Source organism: Manduca sexta, chromosome 27 (assembly GCF_014839805.1).
Source record: "Manduca sexta isolate Smith_Timp_Sample1 chromosome 27, JHU_Msex_v1.0, whole genome shotgun sequence".
Taxonomy (NCBI): Eukaryota; Metazoa; Arthropoda; class Insecta; order Lepidoptera; family Sphingidae; genus Manduca; species Manduca sexta.
In genome coordinates, this window is record NC_051141.1 from 17,336,315 (window position 1) to 17,362,644 (window position 26,330).

The following is a 26,330-nucleotide window of genomic DNA, read 5'->3' on the forward strand; positions in this document are numbered from 1 at the left end:
ATACTTTGTAATTCAAGGTGTTGGATGGTGTTTCGACTGTTTATGGGCGGTCGTATCGCTTACTATCAGGCGAACGGGCAAGCTAGTCTCGACATTCAAAGCAATAAAAAAATGTCTGTCTTAATTCGTAAATCGTATCACAGTAATATTCGTTGAATACGAATTAATCCTAAGTGTACAATATAATGCTGGGTTTTTCTGCAACGTATCAAACCGGAATCGGGAATTTGTGCTCGATATGGCGATAGGCGCGCTCGCTATCACATCATGGGGTAACACACACGAGAAATTGACTCCCTAGTAAGATCTCCGCCTACCCCTTCGGTGATAAAGGCATAATGAGTGTTTTCTAAATGAAAACACTCATGACATACACTGAATCAAAGGTAAAAATAAATAATGTTTTTACAGGACAAAGCGGACTCGTTCTTCACAACGCAAAGACTGAACTACATCTCGAACCAAACTGAACAGCTGCGGCCGCGGTTGGCGGAACTGAAGAACGTGGACAGCGAGAAGGTGGCCGCCTCCGTCAAGAGCTTGGAGACCAGCGCAAAGAACCTACTGAGATCTGTGAGTTAATCTATTGTTTCTTTTATAGAAGAAAAAGGTACTTCCGATGTTAACATAATACGTTCCTTTTTACGAAAAAAAATTATATATAGGTATATTTGTGCAATATAGAAAACCAAAATGTACGGTTTCTATTTTCGGACAGGTAAATTTCGTATCACGATTTATCCGAGTGAAACCAAAGGAAATCGTCAGTGAAGTGGCAAAATCTTTACCATACTTAATTTACGTCAGACATTCAGCCCGCTCGTCTCGTCTTTCTGTTGTGTTTATAAAAGTTTAGTAATAAAAATATATAGTAACCACATTCAAAAGCTAGGGTAGGTTAGCTAGGTTAGGGCTTTTATTCTCCTCACCGGTGAGGATCGCGATGCGTTCCTTCCTTTATCTTTATTAAGATCATTTTATTTCTTCCTTCCTGCCAGCCCGACTTTGTCTTTTTTGTTTACTTTTTAGACTTTAATTTATATGTTATATCCAATATAAATTGTCTTTAATTTTATTACGCGACTTTATCTAAGTAATAATTAAATATTCTTACATACCTTATAATAAGTGCAACTATGTTCGCCTACGTGATGAAAAAAGCATTTTATTTATTTAAAATGGTCTTTCAATGTCGCACCAGGCTGAGTTCGCAGCAACTGACAGCGACAAACAGATCAGCCGTGCTGCTCGCCTGGCCGCTGATGCTGAAGCGACCCTCGCTGGAGTGAGAGATAGCAGCCAGAAAGCCAAGGCGATGGTGACTCATGTTTCGGAACTGGCTACTGGACTCGAGCTAAGTCAGCAACCGAAGGTGGATAGCGCGTTGGCTGAAGCTCGGCAGATTAAGAGTGATATTGTTGGTAAGTGTCTGACGATTACTTGGTTTTATATATAAAAGCGGGTCAGGGCCGTAGCTGAGGGGGGGGGGGGCATTGTGGGGCAATGTCCTACCGCAAAATACTGATAATAATAAATAATATCAGCCCTGTATTATATACTTGCCCACTGTTGAGCACGGGCCTCCTCTACTACTGAGAGGGATTAGGCCTTAGTCCACCACGCTGACCTAGTGCGGATTGGTAGACTTCACACACCTTCGTAATTCCTATAGAAGACTTCTCAGATGTGCAGGTTTCCTCACGATGTTTTCCTTCGCCGTTAAAGCGAACGATAAATTCACAAAGAATACACACATGATTTTAGAAAAGTCAGAGATTTGTGCCCTTAGGATTTGATCCTGCGGACATTCGTGCCGCAAAATACTAATGCCCTACCTTAATAATCAACTAATACGGGATAGAGAGTGTAACGAAACTCCCTTAAGTGCCGAATGAGGTTATTCCATCCACTAATACGAAAAAATTTTACTATGTGACCAACTTCCAAATCGCCAAAAAAATCAGGAGTGGGGTGAACAATACATATTGCCCTTGATGATAGTACTGACGCGCCTGCTAACACGCAGTGCAATCCAAAATGACTGGCAAGATATTATGTAATTTTTCAATGGTTGCCACTAACAGACGGAACGGCAGCAAACAAATGGTGGTAAGTGATATTTGTAGAGGCACAAACATCCCTTCCCTAATATCGATTTTCATGAAGGCCGGCAGCCTATCCATGTTAGTTCACGGAGTATAGATGGGTGGTGAATGGTATTTTACTAGTCTTCAATATTATATACATTGTTGCATACCCTTTCAAATAAACATGTACCACCTTAAGTGTCGTTCAAGTATTACGTAACGCAATTTTTGAAGATATTTGACCCACCCTCCCATGTAACGCGCCGTAACGTTTTTCTGTACGCTCCCGACCCCTTCCTAAAGTTATGTAACTCTAAAGTGATTTTTTTTGTAATATCCACAATTATTTTATGCAAAATACCGGAAAGTCGCTAAAATACCTTTGTTATTGTTTAAAAATGAAAAAAACAATGTTACATAACGCTTTGTACGAACCCCTCCTCCCGCGCTTGTTACGCATCGTAACATTTTACATAACCGCCCCTTTTCACCAAATTGCATTACATAATACTTGAACGGCCCCTTATGTACTCATTTATAGATATATATTATAAAATCTATCGTTTTAACATTACGATTCATCCCAACAGCCAAGGACCTGTCTCCGAAGAAGCAACTAGCGGGCTCGGCGTACCTAAACGCGACTACGCAGGTCGAGCGTATGAATTTGTTCGTGCAACCGGTCTACGTGCAAGCTCAGGTAACTGTTATTCGCACAGTTCTTTGAGGAAAGGAGACCGGTTATGATACACTCGTCTTAGGCCGTAGCATAAGATCGCACGTGAAATGACGTTCAAAGAACTACTAATACAAGTCTTGTTCGTAACATAAACCTTCAGCACATTGGAAATGGTTACTGGTACCTTATACGATGCATAGTGTAGCCGATGATTTTGTCCATAAGTGGAAGGTACTCTAAAGGGTCCGCGTATGGATAGATACTCTCAACGTCTACAGATGTAGATACTAACCCTGAACCATGACTTCGTCAGCATGACCCAGGGCCGCATTTAATTTACAGAAAACTGCAGTAAAGTGATGAAGATACTCTATAATTTATTACATTTTTCTTTTTTATAGAAATTCGAAGGCCTCGTGAACGCGACGCGCGACCTGAAGGACAAGCTGGACGAGATGCTGCAGTACACGGACCTGTCACAACGCACCGCCGACGAGGCAGAGAAACTCAACGATAAGAACAGGTATATAGAGCTCATTTTTAATTGTCAGATAATTAACGATACATACCTCAAAATGAACCCTTACTTTATTGCCCGTCTGTCAATAAAAACATTATATAGGGTAATTCCCATTGATCTAAAACCATAAAATTTGGCATGTACAGAACTTATTTTAAGGTTAACCAAATGAAAAGTCAGTCTTTGAAAATTTTCCACAGTATTTATAAACATGAAATTTTGTACAGAACTTCATTATACAAACCCAAAAATTAGACAACTGGGTATCTATTTAGATGTATAATAATGTTATGGAACAATAACCCCAAGTCTACCAATTTAATTATTCTAGAAAGTCCAAATTCGGCAACAAAGTACTGTCAGTCACGAAGCTGAACGCGGCAGCCATGAAGGACCTGATCAACGCTGTCAACGAGATCGGCAACGCCACACACAGCAACGCACAGGCGGGCGCCATTGTGGTGAACTCGTCCCGAGCGGCGACGGAAATAGCCGACGCCAACCGACAGATGGATGAACGGCTAACTCAGTTGGCGCAAGACCTGCCTGAACTCCTGAACTTGACTGAAAATGCCAATCATCATGCAACGATGTTAAGAAGCAGGGTAAGTTGCTATGTAGCCTTATATACTTCCCGTGTCTTATTTGGTACTTCTTGTACCTTCTATACTTTGTGCCTTATAAATATCATTCATCTTACTTCCAGCGCATAAGATACTTCCAGCGCCTTATATTCCTTCGTGCCTTGTATATTTCAATTTCCTTACATCTTTATTGTCCCGTTGTTTGTGCATTAATAGGCATAGTATGCTAGTCACTTATTGGATTCAAAATCTAATTACTCAAAAATATAAGGCTTTGAACTGAGTAACACTTAATATTTATTTCGTTCAAATCTACCCACAGAATTAAAATTTATTCAAATTTCAAATTAGAAATTTCATAGTACGAGCCCGCCGCACCACACACTACGTGTACACAACAAGAACACAACGAACATAGATCTAAGTCTAGGCAGGGAGAACTCGGGCAGAACTAGTTATATAATACACACATAACATCACGCATTTATCCCCGAAGGGGTATGCAGAGGCGCAAACAGGGCATCCACTTTTCGCCAAGTGTTTTCCGTCCCATGATGTGATAGGGAGCGAGCCTATCGCCATATCGGGTACAAATTCCAGACTCCTGGCTGATACTGAGCAGAAAAACCCAAATACCACTTTGCCCGACCCGAGATTCGAACCCAGGACCTCAGAGCGCTGTCGTACCGCGCATTCAATACAACTTCGCCACCAAAGCAGTCAAACTAACTATAACAACTAGTTATATAATATTGTTTTTATTATTCTTATAGGCTGACAACTTGAGAGCGTTGGCTGAGCGAGAGAACAACAACACTCGCACGCAGCACGCGTACTCCGGCGCATCGGCGTACTCATCCATAGTGCAGGAGATAGGCGACGCCAAGCAAGCGGCTGACGAAGCCGAGGCTGCTGTGAAAAACAGCACTGATGTGGTGAGTAGCTTCGTCATCAGGAAAGGTAAAGCTGATGAAATAAAGTGCATGGTAGTTCCTGTGTGGGCACAGGTTCCTGTGCACGTTAAGCAGGATCTCCTCCTGGTATCTAGCAAGGCCTGCATCAAACTGAACAGCCTGTACTGGTTGTTGGGAAGGAAGTGTAAACTATCCCATGAGAATAAACTTCTTATGTATAAAGTTATAAGATGAATATGAATTGCAGTAATGGGGTAGTGCAGCAAACTCAAATATTAATATAGTACAGAATTCGATACTTAAATCCATATCTTATGTTTCGTGGTTAATAACAAATGCAGATTACCATGAGTATTTAAAATAAGCATAGTAAAGAAATACGGTCTGAAAAAGAAATCTAATTAAATCTAAAAAATCTACCAAACGAGATTTTCCAAGAACTGAAATTAGGTAACTGTGGATCTGCTTAAATTACACACTACCGGGATAAAAAAAGCAACACATATTAGATCGGAATTTACAAATGATTATAAGTATTACTAAATTATTAATTATATTAAGCGCCGATAGCCTAGTTGGGTGTGGAACGGTCTGCCAAGACGAATGTCCGCAGGTTCAAATCCCAAGGGCACACATCTCTGACTTTTCTAAAAAAAAAAAATCACGTGTGTATTCTTTGTGAATTTATCGTTCGCTTTAACGGTGAAGGAAAACATCGTGAGGAAACCTGCGCATCTGAGAAGTCCTCTATAGGAATTTCGAAGGTGTGTGAAGTCTAGCAATCCGCACTAGGTCAGCGTGGTGGACTAAGGCCTAATCCCTCTCAGTAGTAGAGGAGGCCCGTGCTCAACAGTGGGCAAGTATATAATACAGGGCTGATATTATTATTATTATTACTAAAATGTGTTATGCTCACGGGAGCTCTGCACATATCACGGCAAAACTTTACTTATACACAAGTGGTTGATCGCAGCTTGTGATTGTGATTGATGAATATAAATATTTACTTATGTACCCATTACTTTCCGAAGTAGAGTTAACGCGCACGGATGGAGCTGTCAATAATTTCTTTAACAGCAGCCAATATGCATGGCGCTGGCATTTGTCAATCTCAATGCGCTGTAGATTTTTTTTTATATTTTTGCCACTTCCAGAACAACGTCCTAAACCAGCGAGTGCAGCCAACACGCGACAGGTCTGAGAGTCTGCTGAAGGTAGCTTCCAAGGCCCTGTTAACAGTTGAGCAGGGTCTAAGACCGAACCTGACGGCAGCAGAAGAAGGCCTGAAGCACGCTTGGAGCACTCTAGGATCTGCTGACGACGACGACAATGCTATACAACTGTAAGAGCTCAAAAACTGATATCAATATGTCATTCAATCAGTCAAATTATATAAATATCAATAAATATATCAATAATTTTTTTATAGTTTTATAGTGTTCAATAAACAGATTATATAAAAATTTACTTTCTGTATACATTTGAAAGATGTGGTTTGTAAATGGAAAATCTGATAGAAATATATTTTGCACTAAATAGCGACCAGGGATATGGCTATAAAACCCATAATATGATATGCAAGAATTCCTCGACGAGTCATAGATTTCAATTAGTCAGAGTCATTATTGCCCATTTCAGGTCCTTGCCAACTCCAGCACCGTTCTCCCTTGAAAGTGAGATTGAGAAGGCCGACAAAGTGAACGCAACTATTGGAGTGACCCTGGACACCATGTCGCAGTTGGGCGTCGACCTCGTTGCCAGCAAGGAGTGGGCGCAGACATTGCCCAAATTAGCTGATGAGGCACAGAAGATGACTTCTAACATTAAGAATTTATGTAAGTGTGAGATTAGCCCGAGACTCGACGACTTGCGTAGGCGCCCGTACCGTGTGGCGATGAAAAGGTACCGCCTACGGGCGCCTCCGCTGACGTAGAGTCTCCAAAGCGAGCTTCTGGTACAGGTTGATGCGACTGGGCCCCGCCATAAAGTGTCGGGCGTCGGTCTCCTTCTGTGAGTGAATCATCTCGCGGAAGGAGAGTACTGAACGGGATCATGACCAGAATGCTCCTAGCTGCAGCCATATGAGGCGTAAAATATGTATTAACAAATAGAACTTAAAATATAAATCTTTTTAGTGGACAAAATCAACAAGATGGAACCTCAGATCAAGTCGACGTACCGCAATGTGAAGAAGAACCAGGACGACCTGGAGCATCGCCGCAAGGAAGCCGACGAGAAACTCAAGAAACTGAAAGACCTCGTCGAACAGGTACGTTGTTCTTGTTTCTGGCCGAGATACTAACACTGAATTCGTGCAGTAAGTCCCTCATTTAACCTTACATACTTTGTACTTTAGGCGCGTTATATACTTAGGGAGACCTTTGTAAATACGCCTTAAACATCTTTTATATTACCGAAATTTTTTATCCTTTTAGAGCTTTATATACTTTCAGCGCTTTGAAATAATATATATCGTGCGCCCTATATACTTCCGGCTACTCATATATTCTTGTGTACGGACGACGCGTTATATAGACAGACGAATTCGCGGGCAAAGCGTTTATGTCAGTAGTTTTTATTACTATAAGTAGATCGTTTATAAAGAAATATTCAGAACTAAAGTCAAATAAGTTTCAAGATCCCTGTATCGAATTTCATTACGATTAGTTTGGCGATTTAATTTCTTTCCCCTCCTAACTCTCCAATTGGGGCTGATATGAACTAAATATACCAATATAATGTTTAGAGTTTATGTTATCGAAATGCAAAATTTCATCCAAATTCGACCAGCCATTTACGAAAATTCAATTATATAGACGTATATAGAAGTTCTATGTGTATAAGAAAGAAATACGTCTTCCTCCAGGCTCGTACCGTAGCAAATCGCATCCAAGTGGGAGTGACATTCGACGTGCACTCGACGCTGCAGCCGCGCCTTCCGGACTCCGTGGACGAGATGTCAACCTCCACACACGTGTCGGCTTACTTCAGGACTAAGAGGGAGGACGGCTTCCTGCTCTACCTCGGCAATCCCAAGGACACCATGCTCAGGAGGACCAAGTCTGTAAGTATCACGCACGGGCACGTGATCCAGGAATGACTACCTGTAAAGTATATATTTCTGGTATGTTCTTAATCGTATTATGTAAAAGTAGTTTGTCCCAAATTACATTTATAAAGCATGCTTAGTTATAAACTTGTATTGGTTTACAGTTTCACAGCGTTGATGTGGGTTTATTTGCATAGAGTTTACGGGTGGGAAACTGGCTTGCCAGTTCTCGTTCAGAAAATCTCTCCCTTTGAAAAATATTTTTCAAGCAAATGTACTCACAACCCAGATGAACCCTGAATATTCTAACTTCAAGTCTAGAAGTCCTCTCCATGTTCAACTATCCTCTTATCTCAAAACAGGACGACTTCATGGTGATCGGAGTGCAAAAGGGCTACCCGTACCTAGTGATGGACATCGGCGACAGCGCGGAGTCTGGCCGCGAGCCCGCCAAGATCAGTAGCGATAAGTTCGTCGCGGACAACCGCTGGTACCAGGTCATCGTGGACAGGTTAGTGTCTCAGTGCTGTCCTCACGCGAGATGACCCAATTAGACCGGTCTTGCGTAGCCACCTTTTCGTTTATCTTCAGGCACCTGTATTTAGAATCAAAGTCAAATCAAACAAGCCCAAATTCGATAATATTACGTAATTTGTTCACAATCCTTCTTGCCAACTTCTGGTGTTATCAGTATTGTCAACTGATTTACAGTCATATTTATACTAATATATAAAGCTGTAGTCTGTTCTTTTGTTTAAATGCACTAATCAGGACTACTAAACCGACTTTTGAAAGTTGTTCACTACTTTTAATCCCAGGAATATAATATTTATCCCGAAAAAAACTTACATGCAAGCATAGCCGCAGGCAAAAGCTATAATGTATATGGGTTAAATTAATATTTTAAGACTTGATGAGGCCTATTAACAGTGACCGGAATGGAACTGAATAAAAGCATGTCCATATAAAAATTGTGTGGTAATTTTCTCACAAACAATTTACATCCCCAGAGTCGGCCGCAACGTGAAACTGTCGATCCGCGAGAGCCTCGACGATGGATCTGACAAGATCCACTCCAAAGAGGCAGTTCTGCCTGGACAGCACACCATCTTCAACCTGGATCGGCAGAAGTCGAAGCTGTACGTGGGCGGAGTGCCTTCCAACGCGAACCTCCAGGGCATCAGCTTCCCGGCGTTCGAGGGGCAAATCGAAGAGCTGATGATCGGAGACACCCCAGTGGGATTGTGGAACTTTGTCAGTGCAGAAAAACTGAAAGGGGCCAGACAAAGGTAGGCTTGTCTTCGTCTTCAATTCAATTTTACCACCTCTCTCCAATATTAACATGTATAGTGTAATGTATCTTGAATTAAGTGAGACAGTAAGGTCTGAGATTATCAATGATTACTAAGTCTTTTTTGTATGATCCACGACTGTTCTTTAAGATCTGGATGTTCCGCTATTTGATGCGTAATTCGTCCTGACAAAAGGGTTGTTCCAAAACCCCACCATCTTCAGGACCCTCAAGACAGGCAGCATTGCCCGTAACACTCATTTGAAAATTCTTCCAGGGACAAGTTGATCACGTCGCAGTCAGGCCCCCAGGAGTACAGGTTCAACGGGCGCGGGCACGCCACGATGGCCGGACGCGGGTACCTCACTACCCAGGCGAACCAAGTACTGCTGTTCTTCAGGACCTACGCAGCCGACGGCCTCATCTACCTGGTCGGCGACAACGGACACTTCTTCTCACTGCTCATGCAGGATGGAAGGGTGTACTTGCAGGTTGGTTTAATAACTAAAGTAATAATTATAATTGCTTGACAATAAGTTAAGTTGATTTATCAAGTGACCAAGACTGTCATTGGCAATATTTTCAATAATGATTGGAGACACTTATATATTTTCAGAATTGATAGAGAAAAAGAGGAAAACAAAGATTAAATGAATAACGTCTATGAATAAGGGGGGTAGTCTTTTATCTGTTGTGTTGAGAAGTTTATCATTATATATAAGTTTTGTAGGTTCATTTAGAATTCAAAATTTTACAAATTTTAGAGTCAAATATCTCATCCGTCACAGAGGAATGCCTTAAATTATTCCAATAATTATTTTCCAGGTGTCTCTCGGAAACCCTGAGGAGCTGCTCATCATAGGCACCAGGAAGGCATACAACGACGGCAAGTGGCACAAGCTGGACGCGCGACGGTACCTGGCCAAGTGCTCGCTCACAGTCGACGACGAGGCACTCAAGGCGGAGTCATCCTCGGATTCCGTGGAGATTCTCTCGCTGGACGCAATGAACTTCGGTGGCAACAATAAGGGCATACTGCAGGTGCCGAACCGCGGCTTCGACGGCTGCATGCGCCAGATCAGCATCAACGGTGTGAACGTGGACCTGTCAGAGAACCAGGAGTCGATAGGCATGGCTTATGGGTGTCAGGTAACTTGTGTCACATAACAACAGACGCTTATGAGATTATACTTGTGTACAGACTTTTCTGAACTGTTAAAAAAACACTACAATTTAAAATACAGTTTAATTTTGTATATGATATACTGCCATTTTTAATAATCGATTCCAATCGCTTTTTTCAATCTATGTCAAAAATGGACTAATTAGAACAAAGTTTTTTTTGACACGCATTCGAACGAGTTATTCTGATTGGTTCATTCTCGGAAAGGGATGGCTATTGCGGTTGGGATCGTAAATTGAACATGGCTATTAATAAGAAAGGATAAAATAAATAGCAATAAGTTAAAATAGGTACCGACTCCAAATAAATATGCATTGAGCATATAAACATAAAAACACGAATTGCAAAGATTCCTTTGCTTTTGTCTTAATAATTCCTTGTAAAATCGTCAATAAAGTTTAACAAGCGTTTTAATTGTAGTGGTTTTTGGAGTGGCTATATATTTTGGCTAAACATTTTTTTTTATTTTGCTATTTTATTTTGAGGAGCTCACTGACGCAATCATTGAAGATCAGTTAAGAATACTGAGTTAATGTATTTGATAAATATGATAAACCTAGTCTATAGACTAGCAAGTCAAACCTTGCCATTACAATACAAATAAACTTGTTTAAATTGTGTTCCAGTTCGCGTCACTGGTGTCCCTGAACGGCACGGACAGCTTCCTCCGCTTCGTGGACATCACCACCGAGCACCTGCAGCTGACGCTCAAGTTCAAGACCTCGCAGCCAGACGGGCTGCTGTTCGTGTACCTCAGCCGTACGCAAACAACATCCGCCGACAGCATATCACTCTCGCTAGTCAAAGGTAAACTAGATAGTAGATACCATTGACGTATGTTGTGTAGACACGAACGTCCGTATAAACTATTTGTTCAAAATCTGAACTAAAATAGTTAAAACATCACTGTTATAACCTATTTATTCACTTGAAAAACAAATAATTTTACTTATTTAGTTCTTATATCATGACTGCCTCGGTGGCGTAGTTGTAAGTGTACACGGTACAAGTACGACTGCCGCGCTGAGGTCCTGGGTTCGAATCCCGGGTCGGGCCAAAATAATTGTGACTGGGTTTTTCCATCTTAAAAATTACTCAGTCGCAACTCGGAGTCAGGAAGTGACCGGTTTGATACCCCCGTGCCTCGGAAAGCACGTAAAGCTGTTGGTCCTGCGCCTGATCTCTCTCCGGTCATGTCGGATTGCCGTCTCACCGAACTATGAGAGTGAAGGAACAGAGAGTGCACATGTGTATTGCGCACACGCTTGTGAACTATAATATCTCCTGCGTACCTGACTAATCTCCGTTGAGATTGGCCGCCGTGGTCGAAATTCGGCTAGGAGGGATTCATATCATGAGCGTCACTCCGTACACAACCACAAGCAGTCAATATTGACCACACTAGTCAGTTTGAATGGATTACGGTTCAATACTGAACACAGAATGTCTGAACCAAGTCTAGTACGCAGTACATACAGATGGTTATGAAATTGTCTCCCACCACCAGGTAAGCTGGTGCTGATGAGCCAGCGCGAGCAGCTCGACACGGGCCTGAGCACGTACAACGACTCGCAGTGGCACGTGGTCACCGTCACGCACAACGCCAACGCGCTGCGGCTGGTCGTCGACGACTTCGACTACTTCAGGTCGGTTTTCTGTTAAGCTGGGCTTTGCGCTAAGCTTCCCTGCATTGGATGTATGATATAATATTAGTATTATATACTGCCTCACTGCTGGACACGGGTCTACTACTGAGAGGGATTAGGCCTTAGTCCAACACGCTGGTTTAGTACGGATTAGTAGACTTCACACACCCTCAAAAATCCTATAGAGAATTTCTAAGGTATGCAGGTTTCCTCACGATGTTTTTTTTCACCGTTTAAGCAAGCGATAATTCACAAAGTATACACTAATAATGTTAGAAAAGTTAGAGGTATGTGCCCTTGGGATTTTAACGTGCGGAGTTTACTCTATATTGAATAAAAACAAACCATATTTTGCCACTATTTAATATGACTCTTCTGTTTTGTATGTTTGACAAAATAAAATACTCAATGTATTTCTTTGTTCTTACGTTATAGCTTTGAAATTGTTTGGTAAAGAGCAACACTAGAATTTATTTCCCGTTCTTCTACTTAGTTTCAACCGATACTGCTACCCGAACTAGTGGTAGTTTAAAAATGTGCTAAATCTATATAAAATTAACATTGTATGGATTCGGAATTAATTATTTTATTTCATTTCTACCAACAGCACTGACACAGCCCCAGCGCCTTTACACATACTGAACGGTGTGCTGTTCGTGGGCGGCGTGCAGCCCGGGTACGTGGTGGGCGGCTCGCTTGGCTCCAAGCGACCGCTGGCCGGCTGTGTGGCCGACGCCACCATCAACGGCCGCGTTCTCAACCTGCTGGAGCCGTACGCCAACAACAGCGTCACGTTCGGCCGGTGTGGTAAGACCACGTCCACCGGTGGGGTAAATCCTGGTGAGTAACTCATAGTGACGGCCGATTTCAATGAATAATCTTAATCTTCGATCCGCTACTGCGAATAAACAACACTTAATCAGCTATGCATTCTTTCACGATGTGCCGCCGTTTGGGATTCGGCGTGACATAATGTAAATAATAAATAATAATTAAATATAAGTAATGGAAATAGTTTTAGTTATTATGTTAATTGTTTGAATTTTATTTTATTGTTATTGCTGTCTTAATATTGTTAAATTTAGAGTTAGATTATATTGTTAGATACAAGTGTTTTGGCCAAGTGCTGTAAACTTTCATTAAGTTTATTAATAAATAAGAATGAGAAGTATACAAAGGGTGAGGTGACGGACAAAAAAAATACGGTTAACAACGGTAATGTTATTACGATTATTATTTACAGAATTAGCAAAATGGGCGGCTCCGACCAGTCCTGATGTTCTTCCGAGGCCCCTACCGCCGGTGGCGACGGCGGCGCCGGACCTCACCACAAACCAAAGTAAATACTTATTAAATGTAACTATACATTATATATAATAATAATATCAGCCCTGTATTATATACTTGCCCACTGCTGTTCACGGGCCTCCTCTACTACTGAGAGGGATTAGGCCTTAGTCCACCACGCTGGCATAGTGCGGATTGGTAAACTTCACACACCCTCAGAATTTCTATAGAAACTTTCTCATGTGTATAGGTTTCCTCACGATGTTTTCCTTCACTGTTAAAGTAAGCGATAATTCACAAACAATACACACATCATTTTAGAAAACTCAGAGGTGTGTGTCCTTGGGTTTTGAACCTGCGGACATTCGTCTCGGTAGTCCATTCCACAACCAACTAGGATATCGCCGCTTCAATTATATATTACAATTTCAAAATAATAATACCAGCATTGTATATTGTCCCACTGCTGGCCATGGGCCTCCTTGGAGGAGTTTAAGTCTCACTCCACCACGCAGGCTTACTATGAGCGGGCCGAGTTCACATACATCACAATCATATAAGAACCAAGCATAATTCAAATGACTTATTTCCAGTACAATTCAGCAACGAGATAGTCCCGCCGATGGTGACGCAACAGACGTCGCCGCCACCACCGCCGCCGGAGACCACCACCACCTCCACGACCACCACTACAACCACCACTACCACGAAGCGGCCGCCGCCCAGGCCGGAGCCGGGGTGCGCGCTGGCCTACGACCCGATGTACAGCGTGGGTGACGCACTGGAGGGATACAGGTTTGGTGAGTAGAACCTCTAAAGTAACAACTTCAGAGAAATTGTATCTTATATAAATTATTAGTTAATATTTGCATATTCTCGCTGTAACCTGTGCGCCAAAAATGCAACAAATGCTAAAAGCCGTTAGCTTGGGGGAGGATCTTAATATGTATCAGATGGACTTAGTTTCGTCTATTTCGTAAATTACCAAATCGTCTGACTTGTGTTAGTAAATACAGTCCCAACTGTGTAGCAACAGTTATATACGATAAATAAACAGCGCATACACTTGAGATAAATGCATATTTAAAAACAAATACTATCGCCAGCCGCATGATAACCATTGTAAGTTCGTCATTGGCGCATTAGTACTGCGGCTGTGAAACTGGTAAGGTCTTCGGTTCAATTCCCAAGTGGAAAATAAGTAATTTATCTAGACTTGGATTTATGCTCGATACTGCGACATTCAAGAAGTAAGTATGAAACCTCATACTTGCTTCTTAAAAACGCAATGCTTTTACCAACGGATACAGGTTTGGTGAGTGGAACCTCTAAAGTTATTTCATACTTCTTAGAAACGCAATACTTTTACCAGCTGTTCTTATCGAGCTGTGACGCATTTTACTAACATGCTGAAACTATTTAGATTAATTATGATCTGCGACCCTGCAAGTTCCCTTTAAAAGATCCAATTTCGGTCTAATCGTGTTAGAAATACTCACAGTCATCGAAAGAAATTAAGAAAATATTCTGCATGGTGAAGATTATGAATAGTCGTTGTTTTATTGACCTATTTAAATCTTTTGAAAATTAACAGAAGTTAATTCATTCACAGTTCGAATACCGATGTCGATACAATCGTTGTAGGTATATAGAACAGTTTTGTAACGCGTACCTACTAAGGACCTAGAAACAAAATTATTTTCTATTATAAAGCTTATATTGACTCTACCTACAGGCACCCGCAACGACAGCCGCATCGAGTACTCGAAGCTGCCAGGCCGTCAGTTGGAGGGCTTCGACTTGACGATCTCCTTCCGCACGTTTGACAAACACGGCGGGCTAGTGTTCTACTCCGAGGCTTCGAACCCGCAGCAGTTCCTAGCTTTTTATATGAAGGATGCTAAGGTAACACTCTCACTCTCTCTAGTCTCAGTCTCCGACTGTCTTGCACGTGTCTACATCAACCCTTTTTGGAGCCACACATCACGAATGCAGTCGCACTAATTTGCTATACATTTGCTACGAAACTGCGTCTATTAGGAATACTCCCTGCGTGATTACAGCTTATAAATATGCGATTCTATTCTGCTCTAATGAACGCCGGTTTTATTACCTATCTATACAACTCATTCTCATCTCGCTTTTCGCCTGAAACGATAATTTTCTGTTTTTCGCTATCCACCAGGGGGTGGATAGCGAAAAACGGCTAGACAGGGGTCTAGCCGTCTTTCAATAAAGGCGCTCGTAGGATATTTGGGAAGGAAGTGTTTAGGATGGAGAAAAGACCATCTTAGGAAGAGCGGAGGGGAGAAGGGCCAGGAAACGTTTTTGATACCTTATAGGCTTTAATATGAATTTGGCAACCATAAGGTGTACACAATACATCATGTGCCTAGGGCCGCGGCATAATGTTCCTCTATGCATGGGCGTGCGTTCAGTGTGGAGAACGAGCGCACAAGAATTTTAGAATACCTTGCGGGGTGCCCGCGTTATTTTGGTTTATTTACCATTAGTTTATGGCAAGATGTAATGAGACACGAGATGGTATAAGGTCTGGTTTATTCTATGTACAAATGGTGCTTATGTACTAATGTGGTACGTGACGTATGTGAGTTAACACTCATCCAAGCATCTACGTGATACTATGTGCGACGCTGTCTTTGCGACAGTTACAGTTTACGCATAAGATTAGGGACTCGGTCAACGCTTGATCGCACGATGCTCTCAAGTGTCGACATTGGGCCTTAAGATCCACCACTCACCCCCCAAGTAGTAGCGATAACGCGTTTTATCCCCGCATAAAAATAAGGTATACTCTTAACCAATTTTGGAGTCTGTGACTAATTTAATAATAATATGAGCCCTGTATTATATACTTCCCCACTGCTGAGCACGGGCCTCCTCTACTACTGAGAGGGATTAGGCCTTAGACCACCACGCTGGCCTAGTGCGGATTGGTAGACTTCACACACCTTCGAAATTCCTATAGAGAACTTCTCAGATGTGCAGGTTTCCTCACGATGTTTTCCTTCACCGTTAAAGCGAACGATAAGTTCACAAAAACTAATTTACTAATACCATTATTTTCCCCAAACAGCTGCACTTCACGTTCAACTGCGGCGGCGACACCGCAGTGATATCCTCCACTCAAGTGTACAACGATACTGAGTGGCACACGGCTACGCTGAGTCGCAACGGCGGCCACGGTAAACTGGTCGTCGACGGGGAATACGTTGCAGAGACCAGCGTAACCTGCAACGCGCCTTCATCACTCCAACCGCCGTACTACTACGGCGGGCTGAGACATGTCACCGGCAGAGTCTCGAAGGCTCTCAAAGTATGTAAATATTTTTTACTTGTATACTAGCAAAGTAAGTCGAGTGCGCTGATGGTACGTGGAATGGCGATCGGAGAGAGTATCTATTGACGAGAGATTAGATTGAGAATTATTATGCCGGCCTGTTAGAAATCTTATTATCTACGTACTACTGTCATTAAGCACGACAAAACCCGTGTAGAGTTTACTGTGTTTTTTATGGTAAATGTATGGAAGTCACAACTCAGAGTACGTTTAATACACAGTGGCGTACTTAGGTGGTAATAGTAACAAATCGTAAGACGTACTAATTAAACAAAGGCGTACGTTGCTTTTATATGGGAGGTATGGTGTGACACAGCGTTCTCACACAATTACGCACGTGCACTTACATAGCTGCGCAAGTGTAGTATGTCCCAACACCCGTGTTATTGGAAATAAAAGGCTATTTTTCCAGCTCGTTGCTGTAACTCCTGTAAGCCCGATCGACAATGGCATGTTCTTTTATAATACAAATCAGTAAAACTGGTTGAGTTTTGAGATTTGTGAAATTAATTAAAAAGAAGAAATTTTTGGAATTATTATGAGTGTCGGCGATTGACAAAGCTTATCTCGGCAATGTAAGACGATATGTTTTACCAGATCTAATAAATACATGTTTTGGAATTGAATCACAATCATGGTAACATTTGCTATATTCTCTATTAGAAAGAAAAACTATAAAAATAATAAAATATTAATTAAATATTACCTCCAGGACGTTGGTGCGCATTGTATATAGCGCTTTTGTAGATGTTTGCTTATTATATTTTTCCGTTAGTAAATCATAAAAAATATAATAATCTTTGTGCATATTTGGTATATATTCACATATTGAGGCTTGTTATTGGCAATAATTATGTTTGATATTATATATTTATTCAGTTTATTAGTCTGTAAGCATTGTTCAAAATTTAAGAAATAAAAAGAAATTAAAGTTATTTATATAGAACGTTTTATCAATATAATATACTTAAAGTATGTGTTGCTCGCGGCGCCCACGTGACAAGCCTCTTTCGCTACAAGTCCCTAAACACTACTGAACCAGGGCCATCTATTCAAAAATCAGATTATTTCTCAAAGGAGCAATTGACTGGAATAAATAGTTCTTCTTCAGCCTATATGTCCACTTAATGTTGAGTATAGGCCTCTTGTATCTACACTGTCAGCGGTAAATATAGTTAGATTATAATGATACAAGTTTACATTAATAGGTAAGTTAGTACTTGAAAAAATTTAATTCGCTATTTTACACTGATTAGTAGTAAATGAAGAAATATTGTTTATTTATTGTTCAAAGTACAGATATTCATTTTTACACTCCTTACTTAAAAAAATATTTGATTCGTCATACAAATTTTCACCCCCTAATTCACGGACTTCGAGTATTATTTTTGCAACAAAAAGGAGGCATGTCCAAGGCCCTTCTCCAAGATAGTATCTGTCACTATACCAAAATTCATCAAAATCAGTTCTGCGGTCAATGCAAGCAAAAGCTATTCGCTATAGTTTCGAATATGGCTGATAATCATAATTCATTCGCGCTCAATTTAAAAAAACACCCTGTATACGTATGTACTCGTTTCTTTAAGTTCTCTAAAAATATATGTAACATTGATACAATAGAGGAAACAGATAATTGGTTTATACACATCTCTGTTACTAGGCGTTGTTCGCGGCTTTGGTCCCATGAAAAACTCTTTCCGCTACAAAAAATCCAAAAACAAAACGCCAGCGCCGCCTATTAAAAAAAACGGGTAAAATCCATCGTGTCCCACGGGAGCAAATAATCAGGATTAAAAGCCTGTGTGTTAATCCAGTACATGGTCTACCCGTGTGAAAAATTTCATCCAAATTCTAAAACTATTTCGGTGTGTACTTCTAACAAACATTTTAATTTATAATATTTTATATAAATAAATCAACTGTAATGGGCATATATATCAGCCACTAATGATTTCTGTGTCTTTAGAAGTTTAATTTTGTTTATATATATATGCTGTTGGTGTACCAATGAAATAAATAAATAAATAAATAATATTAGTAAGAAGTAAGATATGAAATCTACAAACATAGTAATTTATAAGGTAAATTTTGCATTTGCTCTCTACTAAAGAAGTGATAAAAGTCCTAAATCCTACCAATTAACATTCTGAAATAAAGAAGAAAATGTGTTTGCGTGTGTTGATATTTGGATATTTGTTAAAATCAAATGCCACCATTAAAATGAAATGAAACACCAATAGTTGCTTTTAAATATTTTATTAAAAGTTTTAAGATTATTCACTGGAATACCCTAATACAATGGGTGACTCAGCTACTCTAACTACTTAATAAAAAAAACATTGCTCGACAGTATTTGAGCAGAATGTATAAGATTAAAAATAATGCACGCCACATTGTGCGTTTTATATTAAAATTTTGTAAATCAAGTCTTTAAAATGAAGTTTACCCTTTTCCTCACTTATAAATAAAATATTAATATATAAATGGAGTTTTCCAGACTCCACTACCTAAAACCAGTGCCGGATTTATACTTTCCCCAAGTATAGCCTACTTTGTGCCGCCCCGCATGTGCAGCGTCCAATAAAAAAGGACACTTTTTGCAACTGTGCCGCGCTGTAGACCACTGCTGCGCTTACTCCGCGGTCTATGTGCCCCCTAACTAATCCAACACTGCATAAAAATTTAAAAAATGTTTGACAATAATTATCGACCGAAAATGAGATGCATCTCGAATGGAAGATTCCATGGCAATGATGTATTAATCGTAATGCCGTACCATTCTACAAAATATTTGAATAAAAGATCAACTTTGAACGGGCAATGAAAAACATTGCTATCTTACAACTAGCATATTAGAAAATGATTATCCTACAATGATTACACGGTTCGAGTATATATGTTTGTGTTTTAAGACCATTGTATATTTTAAAGGAATAAGTATTAAATTGGCACTTATAGAAAAGTTAAGTAAACGTATTACGTAATAGTTTAAAAATATATGCCGATATAATATGGACATAAAAAATAACCTTTGGACAAAATGATTACCTTTTATAATTTAATACATACCTAAATCAATCGCTTCTGCAAATTTATAATTTAAATTTATAAATACAAATAGTTTTCAACTTTCATCACACGGCTTAAAGCCAAACTTAAAATAATACAATTATTACAAAAAATATCACACTTTAAAATGTATCTCTGAAACTTATAATACTAATCCCTGATCTCAATGGAACAAATTATCACATTAAAACCAAACTACAATAGTTTAGGAACAATCAACTCATCGGCAAATTGTAAAGAAATATTAAAACGAGGAATGTATTCGCTGAGCGATAGACAATGGTCAGTGCTATCAGCAAATATTTAAGTCTCGGGAACTTTCTTGATCATTAAATGAATGTTAATCTGCACGCGCAGCGGCTTTTCCCGCGGGTGAGACTGGTTACTTGCGTTCGGGGCGCTGACTACCCGCGGCCCGCCGCGGTATGCCTTCAGTTTTTCCCTGAATTCCCTCTTCACCGACTTCGGAATGAGTGGCGCAGCGCGAGCGTTCAATTTGCCCAGGATTACGCTCTCCGGTAAATTCATGCCTTTGGTTTCCTTCAAGATCTGAGCATAGACCTCTTCTAGTTTGTCTGTCCAACCGCATTCCGTCAGACGTTGGAGAAGAAATTCGCCAAGTCTGCAATCAGAATGCTTGTGAGACAAGTGTCTGTGGTAGGACTTAAATAGTGATGGCCTTAGCCAGCGCAAGAACCTGGGCGGAGCAAAAAAAAAAATCTCTCGGATTTCTATGATCTCGTAGATGCTTTGTCGGGTGACAAAAAAAACGGCGATGGCCAAAAAAAAAGTCTTAGCTTAGTCACTCCGTGCGGCACCTAAAAACGCGACTGAACTTAAAAAAAGCGAATAATTGTATAACAATACTAACCTTTTGCTATCCGCGCTGGTAAACTCTTCTTTGAATTGAGTGCTAACATCGTTATTGAACGTCATGGCTATATACCGGCGTTAAGTACTTTGTACTATTACTGATATTAACAAAGATTCAATATCACCTCAAGTACTAAACAAACTATTTTATTAAAATTTTACTCAGTCTTAATATTCTACACTTTAAAATATGTAAAACGGTAATAAAAATCAGACGTCTAGTTCCTGAACACTGCGGAAATTATGAGGAAGTGGCAATTCGTGTTGCCTACCCACATTATTTAAATATCCCTGATCGCTCTAAACTCGTGAATAATTGCCGGTTAGACAAACGATATAGTTTATTTGAATCAATTTTATCTGTCAATTTTTTGTAGTTATTATTCATTAAAGAATATATCGATGACGTTATTGATTAAAAAAGAAATAAACATATGAATGATTACTTAATGTTACAATCTGCAATAGTTCCTCATTCTAAGCATATACATAAGCAAATATAAGAAGGCAAAATGATGTAATTGCAAATCGAAATAAGTGTAATTTCCTATGCATATTACAATATTTCGTTTGTAAACTGAACTGACCATAAATAATTAGTTTTATCTGCATAATCGGCAGTCGCAACCAAATTTATATGAAATGCTAACAGATGAAATTTTGATTGAGTTATTTTCAGGATTGATTTGAAAATACAATTGTGACTGTTTATTGATTTTGTTTGGTAACCATTGATATCAAACACTATCCCTTTTGCCTGGGAAGTGCTCGCGAATTTCGTGATATCAAAGCTAAACGAATTGTAATAATAATTAAGTATATCAATATATTAAAGATACATCTTGATACATTTGACCAATTTAATAAAACAAAAAATCTAAGATAGAAAGTAGTCAAAGGAAGTGTATTAAATCATGGTTGTAGCATACCTCAGGCAAGATCATATGTTTGAGGGTAGGTACACCTACGACTCTGTTTAACACCTTTTTATTTAACAATTTTGGACGTATAATATTTTCCCCAAAATTTGAGGGATTTGCCTCTGACTTACAACACCAATATACGCACGTTACGCAAGCGCGGGAATATGGATCGGCTCTCACGGAGTGCATCTGCAAGGCTTTGAAATTAAGTTATCGAAAATTGAGTTATAACTACGTTGCATTTTTACAATTTTATATTGTACAGAGCTTATAACGGAATAAATTGCCTACCCACTTACTCCTTATTTTATGATGATATTTTGTTGGCAAAAAGCCTCGGATCAGCCCAAAGTGCATTTTTTTAGGAAAAAACAATTACTTTTAGACACAAATTAAAACATATCTAGCACGTATTTAAAATACGAAATGTTTTAAAATCATGTATTCTAAATATAATGTGTCGGCACAATTTACATACAGCATCGTCTGATCATCATTACTGGGACAACAACTTCAAATATATAATTAGAAGTCCTAACCACTCATCTGTCAAAGTAATATTGCCAATAAGGAAATAACCCAACAGTAACACCAGACGGCAACAGTCAATCCTAGGTGTGGTAGGAGAGTTTACGCAGCGCACAGCATATACCTATATCCGGGTATATATGGTAACCTTTGGAAAGGGCGTGGCCGGTCGCTATAGTTTACAACTGATATTGGACACATCGCGAACAAAGACATCGTTTTCCGAATCGAAGAATTGGAGACACTGGTAGACTAAGACGTTTTAGCCAATGCCTAAAAATCAGATCCATAAACTAATAATGCCAATATGACTTTGACTTAGACAATTCTCAACAGTAATTATTTAATGAATTAAGATGACAATTCCTGGTAGTCGTACGCACACAATTGTACTGAGATGTTAGTACATCGACTCCTAGGCCTTCCATCTCCTAATCCTCAAGAAAGCAAGTATTCAACAGAGACTTTTCCGCCCTCACACCCACCACTACAACTCCTCTAAGCCAGGATCAGCAATGGCACGCATTTTATGACACCGAGCGGTGAAGCTCGGCGAGTCTCAAGAAAAACTAATTTATCATTAAGAATTCAACAGCTTGCACTCGGTACGTCACCCTAGTGGTAACACCAGCGCCGATGTAGCACAACGATATGTGTCGCCTCATGAGAAAAGACTGCTGCTGCGAGTGTTCTCGGGCATCTTTGGCATGGCAGTGGAGTAAGGTCAATGGAAACACTTGCCATTTCAATTTGTCTACCTAGACCTCATTGGTCCATTCTTCTTCTTCTTCAGCCTTCATCTACCCAATGCTGAGGTCTCTTCCATATTTCGCCAACTAGCGCAGTCTTGGGCTTTCCGCATCCAGTCTTTCCCGGCCGTTCGAATGATATCGTCGGTCCATCTTCGCGGCTGCATCCCCACGTTCCTGTGCCCAGTTCTTGGCCTCCATTCTAGTACCTTCCTCCCCCATCGGCAATCTGATGTGCGACTTATGAAGCCTGCCCATTTCCACTTCCTTCGAGCTATGACTTCGGCTACGTCTCGTAGACTGGTTCTCTTGCGGATCTCGGTATTTTGCACCATATTCCGAACAGAAATACCCCACATAGCTCTCTCCATAGCCCTCTGGTTAACTTGTAGTCGATGAATCAGTTGTTTGGTGAGCGACCAGGTTTCAGCACCATATATCATGACGGGGAGGACGAACTGTTCGAACATTCGGCGTTTGAGGTTTAGAGGCACTTTCTTGGCTTTGAGTACATTGGACAGTTTGCCAAAAGCTCCCCACCCTATTTGGATGCGACGCTGGATCTCGCGGTCTTGTCAATTTTTCTCGAGACTCAAAGTTTGGCCCAAGTAGACGTATTCCTCGACTCTCATAATTCGTTGGCCCCCCACAACCAGGTATTGAGTGTCGGAATCGGGGCATATAATTTTGGTTTTTGAAGTATTTATTTTTAGACCAACACTAATTGATGCGGAGTACAGCTCTTCTATCATGGTCTGCAAATTCTCGCTGTTGTTAGCAAACAAAATTATGTAATCTGTAAAGCGACGATGTGACAGATATTCCCCGTTTACATTGACGCCTCTACATTTATTGTCACATTGTTCCATTACCATCTTCCTACAAATATTTGTACTGTCTCAAGCAGTCGATCGCTTTACACGATGAACTTGAAAGGTGCCTTACTACCGGCGTTACGGAAGAAACGAGCAAAAGCCTTTTTGTCCAGTTGGGTTTCTCGATTCAGTTGCCCTACCGGCATCGTAACTGACATGACATGGCCCACTGCCGCAGTTTGGAATTGCACTATTTCAGCAGCTTTCAAGAACAATCGGTTTCAAACTCCTAAAATCACTGCAAACCAAGAGAAGTACAGCATTAGAGGCCTCGCATTGACATAGTCGAGAGATTTCACGAACTATGAAAAGCAGCCATCATTTGCCATGCGGATCATAGGTGGCTGACCACACAGGCGTTACCATTCATATTGCTTGGCATACCAAACGCCTTCAAAGAGGATCTACCGTATTCCTCGGCTGAATTGGTCTACGAAGAACCCTTACGACTCCCCGGTAATTTCATCGCCCGGAATGTTGACTAGTGACAAGTCCTTAACTAAAATAACGTATCATACATCTCGTATCAAAACACTCGCAAACCATCTTTGGCCTATTCCAAGTTGGTGTCATGATATTGTAAAACTTAAAAATAAAACAAAAATATATACAAAAAAGTAACAAATATACAGACAAATAAAAAATTATATTATAATAAGAGTTTATATACATAATCCCATCTTCTCTTTATAGTTTAAACGATTGACTTGTTCGCATCAGCTACCAGGCGTGTGACGTCTATTTGGGTTCGTCCTCGACTGAACGCTGTATGCGTACACGCACAACAGCTGGCGATTTATCATTACGCTACCGCTATACCTTACACCTCTGCTACTTAATTGTTAACTCCTGGTACTATCGCTTTGGAAAACTGTGCCTACTGTAAACTTTGATCTTGACTTTCTGCTCTCACTCTCTCTTTCCATCTTATGTGTATCTGTTAACTGTGTAGTGTACTGTACCAATTTAAAACCATAATGGAGTGAAATTGGGACATTCACTTTTTTATTCTTCGTTCTTTTACTATTAACTTTACTGCATTTATACATTCTTGTTCATAATAAAATAAAAATTACTAAATAAAGTCAGTTGTTAAGTAATAAATAATGTAAATAGAACAAAACTAATCCAGCCCAGTCTATTAATCAGTAAAAGAAGCATTACCTTTCATCAACACTAGATATTTAAATGTACTATCAAACAGCCTCTTGTTGGTGAATTAATAATTATGTTCAACAGAACGCACACATGAATGAGATCTCTAAATGTATTTTGAAGTCATAATTATTTTATTAACTACCTACTGCCTTAGTGTTAAGTATTAGAAATACCAATAGGGTAGTTGCCTTTTTTTAAAACACATTTATCCAAATAGGAATATCATTAAAATCTATCGAAAAAAGATATTTTCAAAATCTACGCAATAATCAATAAGTTATTAAGCTTTGAACTTTAGTGGAAAGGGACGCTGTCAAATTACAGTAACATTGAAATGTGACGTCACCTAGTGCCACCGGCCATAACGCTGCGTGAGTGAGAAAAGGACAGCGCAATAACCCCACTATGCTTCCATTTTTGCTCACAACAATATTTCAAATATAAATAAATGCTTTACTTTTCAACCAACTTTGATGCTGATATCACGGAAGAATTTCTTTTTCATATTATTTTCTGTTACATATAACATAATAAACTAAAACATAAGAAACTACCCTATTACAAATTACATTTTTAGGAACTTGTGTGGTCGTGTTTTAATGACCAGTAATTGAATTCCTGCCCAAGCCTGGTGAATGGTCAGTCTCGCCCATTGTCTTTGGCTATTATAGAGGCACAGCCAAGCAGCTGCCTGCCGCAAAATACTTTCTATTCTATTCTCTCTTTCTTCCTAGTATTTGCGGTTTGTAAAGCGCAGTAGCTTGTAGTCTTGACTTGGCGTAAAGGACTGCTTAAATCTGATGATCCCGTTTTTTATGTTACGTAATTTAGACTGTGTCGACTTGAATTGTTTTTTTGGCATATTTTCACGCTATATGTCTTCGTCTTACAGCCGTTTTCAATAAACGATCCCAATCTTAATCTTCAATCCGATTCCGAAATTTAACCAATCAAAATAGCTGATTTGCAAGCATGTCAAAAATACCTTTGATTTGATTGGTTCATGTTTGAGATAGTTCGAAAAACGCGTGGATTCGTTTATTGAAGATCGCGATTCGTCTAACATAATTATCGTAAATCGCTAGCACTTTACTTACGACTATCCATCCACGCGGAGTATGGTTAAACATGAGCAGGTCAAGTCAGGTTTCCATTGTTTTTTCTGTGCCGTGGCGTTGCCGGCTGAATGATATTTTGCCAATGCTAAGATAACATTCGTGTAAATTCCTTTTACACTAGCTGATTCCAAGAATATCTATAGATATCTGTTAGCAACTATATGCTCTACGTATATTAATCGTGCCAAAAAAATGATTTTTATTATTCTCTTGCAGGGTTTCTACCAGCCTTTCAAGGGGTGCCTGCGCGGGCTTCTGATGAATGGGCAGCGTGTGACGCGCACCGCGGACGTGGTTAACGCGCTGCGCTGCATCGACCACATCGAGGACGGCATCTACTTCGGATCCTCGAATGACACTCACAGCAACTACTTGAAGGTAACTAGCTTTTGGACTAATACCAGATAAAACGGAGCTGGCATACCTATTTTTTAGA

General features: G+C 40.0%; 2 protein-coding genes across 2 annotated transcripts in view; one reads left to right on the top strand and one right to left on the bottom strand.

Annotated features, from left to right (window-relative positions):
* Window positions 1-26,330, top strand: part of LOC115439940 (laminin subunit alpha-like) — an 89,013-nt gene that overhangs the window by 61,190 nt on the left and 1,493 nt on the right. The window contains 22 exon segments of the mRNA XM_037443756.1: window positions 412-573; window positions 1,202-1,421; window positions 2,678-2,787; window positions 3,168-3,289; window positions 3,618-3,891; window positions 4,644-4,805; window positions 5,939-6,126; window positions 6,423-6,619; window positions 6,920-7,053; window positions 7,651-7,848; window positions 8,196-8,344; window positions 8,844-9,122; window positions 9,402-9,615; window positions 9,950-10,273; window positions 10,934-11,114; window positions 11,815-11,953; window positions 12,561-12,793; window positions 13,197-13,292; window positions 13,834-14,040; window positions 14,976-15,145; window positions 16,338-16,577; window positions 26,111-26,272. Of these exon segments, the coding sequence (XP_037299653.1) occupies window positions 412-573; window positions 1,202-1,421; window positions 2,678-2,787; window positions 3,168-3,289; window positions 3,618-3,891; window positions 4,644-4,805; window positions 5,939-6,126; window positions 6,423-6,619; window positions 6,920-7,053; window positions 7,651-7,848; window positions 8,196-8,344; window positions 8,844-9,122; window positions 9,402-9,615; window positions 9,950-10,273; window positions 10,934-11,114; window positions 11,815-11,953; window positions 12,561-12,793; window positions 13,197-13,292; window positions 13,834-14,040; window positions 14,976-15,145; window positions 16,338-16,577; window positions 26,111-26,272 (4,161 nt within the window).
* LOC115439941 (transcription and mRNA export factor ENY2) lies at window positions 18,842-20,803 on the bottom strand. Its single transcript, XM_030164026.2, has 2 exons — window positions 20,542-20,803; window positions 18,842-20,292 (listed from the first exon to the last, which is right to left on the bottom strand). The coding sequence occupies exons 1-2, from the start codon at window positions 20,604-20,606 to the stop codon at window positions 19,974-19,976; spliced, it is 384 nt and encodes a 127-aa protein (XP_030019886.1). The 5' UTR covers window positions 20,607-20,803; the 3' UTR covers window positions 18,842-19,973.

Coding starts and splice junctions, on each gene's coding strand:
- LOC115439941 (XM_030164026.2), bottom strand. CDS start 20,606: ATGACGTTCAATAACGATGTTAGCACTCAATTCAAAGAAGAGTTTACC. Junction 20,293..20,541: donor ACCAGCGCGGATAGCAAAAG/GTTAGTATTGTT, acceptor TTCTGATTGCAG/ACTTGGCGAATTTCTTCTCC.